At 33.9% G+C, this 8,444-nt stretch overlaps 1 protein-coding gene across 1 annotated transcript; it reads left to right on the top strand.

The window, feature by feature from the left end:
• Positions 5,995-7,523, top strand: LOC105162021 (zinc finger CCCH domain-containing protein 20-like). Its single transcript, XM_011079919.2, has one exon. It carries the CDS (start codon positions 6,046-6,048, stop codon positions 7,105-7,107), a length of 1,062 nt encoding a protein of 353 aa, XP_011078221.1. The 5' UTR covers positions 5,995-6,045; the 3' UTR covers positions 7,108-7,523.

The following is an 8,444-nucleotide window of genomic DNA, read 5'->3' as shown; positions in this document are numbered from 1 at the left end:
AATTTTAACTTCAACATACGCATATGTATATTCATATCGATGAATTATATATATCTCGTATTAAATGTTCTTTTAAATGTGGAAAATTGAGTATCATGAAAAAAAAAAATAGCTTTCAAATTTGAAAACTAACTAAATTTTCATGACCATAATCATGAATTATTGGGAAAACTCCATACCACGCAAAGTAATATAATGGTACCACCATAATTTTCAACTTTGGCCTTATTCCAATTTGTTCAAGGAAAAATATTTTCTGGGCTGTCATAGTCAGAAAATTGATGCATGCTTCTCACAACATGCTAATGTTAATAATTCTATTGACGATCAACGTGGTCGAGACTTTGCTTGACTGGTAAGATTATGAATTCGAGTACTATAAATAATAATATTTGTTTATTTTATAGTATTTATTGTTTCTTTGTTTTAAACGTGTGTTAGTTTAAATGATTAATTTATTGAGTCAATCTTTAAATTTAAGTATTTTGAATAATCTCATAAATCGCGTACTACAAAAAAAGTATAATTATTTCATTGACAAAAGTGTGTGGGGACGTACGAAAGTCATAAGATCGATTATTAGTCTTGATTTTTATTTGAATCGAATCACAATTATATCATAAATAATTAATACGATAATTGTTAATTAAATATTTATTCACCCAATATACCCATACAATAGTAAGATTTGGACGCATGATCGGAGAGTTTCAATTTCGACAATCAATCTAAACCTCGTTGACATTATTAACCCCTACTTAGCACTTATAACATAAAGTTTGATAACATAGAATTTTTAATTTATTAATGTGAAGTATTAATAATTAAAAAAGAAAGAAACTAAATACACATAAGTTAATGAGCAATTGACTCGGGTCTTAAAATACAGATTTTAATTATCTAAAAAAGAACAGCAAACGATAATCAAATTATGCTGTCTCGTACAAATTTAATTTTTTGGTGACATCTCAATTTATCAAATATATATTTTCTAGCACCATTTAATTATAGAAGCACTAAAACGTAATTATAAAATTAATGAACTCAATTACCAAAATAAACCATATTATACATGAAAATATCAACTACATAAATTTTTAAGAATACACATTTTTAATATTTCGATCAAGTAAATTAAGTAGCAGCATTCCGTTGGATAAGTTTTCGAGAATAAACATATATTAAGATAATTACACTTAATAATGTGAAAATATCAAATAATGTAGATCATTTTAGATGAATATAATATATTTTTTACATTGATATTAAAATTATATAAATTTTCAATGGAGAAATATATAATTTTGGTCCTATAATTATAGGAGAGTGACACTTTTGATCCTCTTCGATTTCGAATTCGCAATTGATGACTGTAATTAAAAAATAATAATAATAATGCATTTAGTCCAGATATTGCGAGAAAATACTATACTCGTAAGAAGTTAGCACATGCTTGTCATTCAACTCTTTTAATTTGGGGAATTTTCGTTTTCTGGCCAGCTTTGTCCGTAACATTTTTGCTCCTAATGACATTTGAATTAAATGTAGTATTATTTTTTTTAATTATAATCCTCAATTATAAATTCCAAAATTAAAGATAACTAAAAGTTTCGCTGGTTACAATAACTGAATCAAAATTAAATTTTTTCCACAATATATATATATATATATACATACACTATCTACATATTTATAACCATAAAAAAGAGAGGTGCAGTCGACAAATATAATATCAGGTGGTACACTAAAATTAGGTATAGTGAAGTCACTGGAGTGTGCCACGGCAAAGGAGAACCTTAATGCGGCAAACATAGAGAAGAGCAAAGGTTGGTCCCAAAGTGGTAATAAAAATACATAGATTCTGCCATCAACATGTAAGATTTGGGGCACATGATCACTTTCATAAAGGCCAACCAAATAAGTTGTACGTGTACCCTCTTAGTACATCTGTTTATATGTATGTTAAGGAAGGGGAAAAGGGTACCCTCTTACATCTATATATGTAGGTGCAACTTTCAATATGGCCACTTATTGTGGTGCTCAATTATTGATCTATATATAGCTATATTTAACTGAGTAGACTTGGTAGGTAGACATTTTTTGTTTTTGGATATGGCCCTTATCAGATCTAATTTAAGGTGCATTTTGGGTGTTGTTGTAAGTTATTTTTTTCAATATGGGGAGGGGTTTTGAAGATATTTATAAGATGGGGTATCGTTTAAAAAATTAATTTTTTTAAGGAATGAATGTAAGTCCATGATAAATGGTATTAGAGTAGAACCTTGTTCATACTCAAAGAGGGAATTTGTACGTGAGTATCAGTGTCTGATGTAAGGTCGGTTTAAGGGAGGGCTCACAATGCATGAGGGCATGTGTGGATTGAATGGTGGAAAATATTACGAATTGTCCATTCCACGTTAATTGAAAAGGGGGTTTTGGGGTATTTATAAAATGGGATGTCTCTCTTATTTAATAATCGGTTTTTTTTTTTTTTTTGAGAATAAATATGATCTTGTGACTTAGTAAGGGTCAAACCTAATTAAATAAATTTGGTCGTAGATGATCATCAATCAATTATTTCACCTACTCAATTTGCTCGTTTAATTAATATTGGTTACGTCACCTGGATGAAGGTTTATAATTAAATAAATCTATAGAAGAGAAAATGAAAATCAAAAGCGGGAAGAAACATTACGGGGGACGATTTTAACTTTGGAATTGGAAAAATGAATTTCGATATGATGATGTGGCTAGAAATTGGAGTCAGAAATGAAATAATTTTAATCTTCAAAAAATACAAAATATATTTGGGGCTTTTACGTGCATCATGAACACGTTTTTGAAGTCTTTTAGATCAAACCCATCAATATATCAGGATGAAGGAGGGAAAAAAAATAAAAAATAAAATAGAAAAAAATAACCATCTATTGAACAATTAGTGGTATGCTTCGAGAGGGATGACAACAAGAATTATAAAGAGAGTAGCCAGCTAGCTTACCTCGAAAAGGGAGATAAACAGAAAATAATAATTTTTTTTTTCGTAAATTAGATTCTTTTTACTTTTTTTTATTTCAATAATTATTATTATTTATAAAAAATAGTATTTTGATTTTATGTGAAAAGGAGGGAGAAGAAAACGAGAGAGAGAAGGGAGAGGGGAAGGAGACGAGGCAACAGAAAAATAGAGTTAGGGATTCTAATCTGCAGAGGAGAGGGTGAGATAAATATCAAGAGAAAATCGAATCGATAATGGGCCGCATTTTCTCAACAATAATGTTATATGTTGAATACATATTTACTATGAAGAACCAAATCGTCTTGGTTCTCCTATTAGGTTCCGGTCCTAAGGATAAGGGGAGCAAGATCTATCGCAGGAAATGTACTACCTTCATTGCATAACCATATAACAAGGTGTCTGTTGACTCTAGCAGGGTTTGAGCTCCATCCGTTGGTAGGCCTGATAAAATAGGATATTTACTAAGCTACTAGAATTCACAAAAATAAATTGGACACTATAGTTAGCTAAAGTAGAAGAAATAATGACAATGTCATTATGGGTTAATTGAACTGCTTATGTGTCAGTAGATCCTAAGTGGATCTTAAGATTTCCCAAAATGTCTTAAGTTAATTTACATAACTATCTTCCAGTGTGAGCATGGGCACGCCTGGCCCTCCTGGAATCCCCAACAGTGGATCCTCTAGCTATCATGTGAATCACCACCTTAGTGGGGATGTTTTTCGGGCTTTGCTCCTCAACAGAAGCTTTTTTATTTTGGTGCTCCCTCTTGAAGAATTAGTAGGGTGATCTTTGCTCCCGCATGAATCTCAATGGGCGGGGCGTTCATCCCGTTGCTCTCGGTGTTGGTCTTTGTCTACGTAGTCCTTTAGGTAACCGGCTTGAATGAGCATTTTTATCTCCTGTTTGAGCTGGCAACGTCTGTTGGTGTCATGCTCATATTGTTAGTGTAGATGACTAGAAACCCTATTAGTTGCCGATTTTGTAATCTACTATTAATGATATTATTAGATATAATGTTAAAGATGATGAATATAGTTATTCTTTGACGATCTTTTCGTGTTATATTATATGTTATCACTGCATTTTTCAGACAAAACCCACAGACCAGTTAAACTAATGAAATTGGGGTGCAAATTTGATGACGACTATGAAACCAACTTTCAAGGGTTGGTCAGAAACATTACAAGTCAAGAACCCCCTCAAGTTGAATTATATGCTTATTTAATTTTAAGTTGAATTTAAATTATTTAGTATGTGTATGTACCATTCTAAACTTTCAAGGATCGATCCGAAACATTACAAGTCAAGACCCCCTCACGTTGAATTATATGCTTATTTGATTTTAAGTTGAATTTAATTTATTTATTATGTCTTATACCATTCTATATATGAGTTCTCATTCACCAAAAGAAACAATTAGAAATATGTATTTTTTAAGATTTTATTTAATAAATTAATTAAATTATTAACTATCTTTATATAACATTATGGAGGATTTCTCAACAACAATTTAATTTGTGCATCAAACATATTTTTTTATAAGTTAATCTTGAAAGACCATAATACGTGATGTCGTGACATTTAATATGAAAGACCAAAACAGTAATTTGACCTCTTCCATTTTTTCTCTTTTTTTAGTGGAATATCACTTTCATTGTGATTTTAAATTCTATTTGATTTAACTGTTAAGAACTTTAATAAAATATATTTAAGAGATGAAAAACTATTATGATACATTTAAAAGATAACGAACTAAAATGGAACAAAAAAATAAAATTACTGAACTATAAATAGATTTGACCAATTCTTACAGAAAAACACAAAATGTTGGAAGCTTTTTAGGAGATATCACACCAATAAATAAAATTAGTAAAAATTCGAGCCCTCTGAAACGTTTGAGATCATGGATTTAAATCCAGAAGATATTTGTATATTTATTTCATTTTAATGAGTTATTATAATTTAGGATAAATTACAATGAGTTTTCTTGAGACTTGACATAATTACGAATACCCCCTCGTTGATTGAAAAATTACCATACCCCTTGATTTTTAACGGTCGTCTAACAATTAACTCGTTCCGTTAGTCTCTAATAGGTTTCAATCTAATTTTTGTGGTGAACTGATCAAATATGGACTAATAATTATAATTTTATTTATTTTTTTAAAATTTTAATTTTTTTATTTACTAAGTGGATAATTTTTTGGTCCACCCAATCTAATATTTTTTATAATTTTTTATTTATTTAAAGAAAAATACAGTAAGGTCATAGTTGATAATTTCATACCTTCATCGAAAAAATACATAATTTTGTCAAATATTTGGGAGTATTTATAATTTTTTAAACAACAATAGGTATTCGTAATTATGTCAAATTTCAAAGGAGACCGTTGTAATTTACCTTATAATTTATATATTATCCTTAATATATTAAAGGATTGATTAATTTGATGTACTGATCAATTTATAAAAAATTCAACTTCGGTTCTTACAATTTATGTAACGGTAAAAACAATAGAATGAAGATTTAGGGGGGGGAAAAGGGCTAAGAGGGAAATTATTAAGAAAGGCCCCCAAAATGTCAAATCCAGTCACATAATTCCCGGCCCAATTTCACTTTCATTAACACCCCCACCCCCTTCTTTATTATTATCTCTTTCGTATTCGACGCTCCACCGCCCTTTCCCCACCCCCCACCCCGTCGGTTAAAAAACTATAACCCCAAAACTTAACCCCCCATCGCCCTTCATTACGTGTAGTTCACTCAACCTCCCTCAATACCCAATCAAAATCGACTCCAGTTACACGTGTTTCCATATCCTTCCACCTTCCTACTCTAATTCGATGAGCCTGTCAAATTTGAGAAATCTTCTTTATCTTAACCGCGGGTACACAGATTTTTCACCTAACCCTGGTTATCACCGGGGTTAAACCCCACTTCTCCAGCAGTTTATATATAAACTGAACCACGCGTTCACAATTCAGAACAAGAACCATTTCCCCACCACGAAAAAAAGGAAAAAATAATGATGCTTGGAGAAAGAAGCTATGGCGGCACAGCAGTCCATGTTCCTCCGTGGTCTCCCACTGCGGAGGATCCCGGCTCCTACCCGTTCAGCCCCACCGCCGGGAATGTTAACAGCTCCGCTGATGACTACTATCTGTACTTCCAGAACGATTCCTTGAAGGCCTTGCAGCGATTCTTGCCATCCAACTCGAACGACGCCGTGGCGGAGTTTCAGGTTCCTGACTCGGATAACGGCGGGACCGGGGATTTTCTTCCTGTGGACGCGCACTCGTGCGATCATTTCCGGATGTTCGAGTTCAAGGTTCGGAAGTGCACGCGCGGCCGGTCCCATGACTGGACGGAGTGCCCGTTTGCTCACCCGGGTGAGAAAGCCCGCCGCCGGGACCCTCGGAAGTTCCATTACTCCGGCACCGCTTGCCCCGACTTCCGCAAGGGCAACTGCCGTAAAGGTGACTCCTGCGAGTTCGCGCACGGCGTTTTCGAGTGCTGGCTCCACCCCGCCCGCTATCGTACCCAGCCATGCAAGGACGGTATGAACTGCAAGCGCCGCGTCTGCTTCTTCGCCCACTCGCCCGACCAGCTGCGGGTTTTGAGCCCCCGTGCCGAGACTTTCGACGGCTCGCCCCGCCGCCTTGCCTTTATGTCACCTCCGGAGCCGGTGTCGCCGCCTAGCGAGTCTCCGCCTATGTCTCCTATGACTCCTACATCAGTCAACGAAATGGTGGCTTCTATGCGCCAGCTGCATCTGAACAAAGTGAAGTCCATGCCTTCGACCTGGCTGGGCAGTTCTTCGTCTCCCCGGCTTAAGATGACCCCACCAGGATACTTCAGCCTGCCCACCACTCCCACCCGCACCATAACCAGACCCGGAATCAGCTACTTCGAGACCTGGGACAGCCCACAACAAGAGGAAGAGGAACCCATGGAGATGGTAGAGTCCGGGAGAGACTTGAGGGCCAAGATGTTCGAGAAACTAAGCAAAGAAAATCCCCTGGAACGGGTCGACCCGGAACCAAACCCGAACCCGGACGTGGGCTGGATTTCTGACCTGGTAACCTAAAACACAACAATTTTCTTGGTGGATAAAATTTTTGGTGGGCCTCTTATTTTACTTGAATGAAAGTTGAAGGCAGGAGCAAAGGGGTTAGAATCGTCAATTCGGAAGGATATGTAAATAGTAGTTTTTTAATATTGGTATGGTGATGATGATGATGAATGATGTTGTGAGGTTGAAGAGTGTAATCTCATTTTTTGGGGCAGCCTGAAATTCGTCAAAGATGACAACGTTGGAAGGCTTTTATTGTACAGTTGAAGGACGGCAGCAGCAGCAGATGGGTTTTGGTAATTTCATAATTTGGTATAATTATGTAAGTAGGTATTATTGTTGTTGATTGTTGTACATATTGATCCGAGATGCTAATATTAATTAATTATTGTTATATGGGTATTGATAATTATCATATGGGTTTTTGCTCATTACTTCTCAGCCATTCATTTCTCTGTTTTGATTCTTACCGATTAAGATCCGCTGTCAGATATCTTGCATGAAAGTTGGATTGTGTGTGTGTGAGGTGGATGGGAGTAGACACTTATCAGTTTATTAAGTGTGTTTATTGTTGAAAATATAATATATGAAAAAGGTGTGTCTATTTTTGTGAGGGATAACTACACTCTCCTAACAAATGGGTCACTGTTCGAAATTCATTAAAAATTTTGGAATTAATAAAAAAATTAAATATAAATTAATATTTATTTTCGGTTTACCTTTTATTATCACAATAAACTTTTTTGATTAAAATACTTCTGTAGCAGTATAGACGTAACTTTTCTCATGCAGGAAGATGTAATAATTTGATTATACGAATTTGATAAGAAATAAATTAATAAATAAGAAGTATTGTGGTTAATATTCATTTTTCTGTTAACAATAAATTTGATGAGTTATGAATAGAAGTATTTGTTTATTTGTAGATATTGGATATAATTTTTTAAATCATAAGGATCTACATATAATTATATTAAATTTAAGAGAAATGCAGTTGTATTATTTTTGTTTTTATAATTATTAATTTTGAATTGTTTCAATTAAATTGGTTTAAAATTACACGAGCTTTCTATCAATTTCTCAAGTCTATTTGTATTAAGCTGATTTTTCAAATATTTTAATGTTGATTTTTGTTCTGTCTTTATTTTTTTACCGAGTACGCTTAATTTTTATTTATTGTTTAATTTACATTTTTTCTCACTCCTGAAATATTATTTCATAAGACTCTGGAGAGTCGTAGTAAGGGGAAGTTTGATCTGAGTGAAGTGTAGGGCTGTGGTTGACTCTTTAATACATTTTATTATGACACGTGTAATAAGGCGGCTCTTGATTTTAACATATGGTTCTGCTGG

This window comes from Sesamum indicum, linkage group LG5 (assembly GCF_000512975.1).
Source record: "Sesamum indicum cultivar Zhongzhi No. 13 linkage group LG5, S_indicum_v1.0, whole genome shotgun sequence".
Taxonomy (NCBI): Eukaryota; Viridiplantae; Streptophyta; class Magnoliopsida; order Lamiales; family Pedaliaceae; genus Sesamum; species Sesamum indicum.
This window is presented reverse-complemented; position numbering and strand designations above follow the sequence as displayed.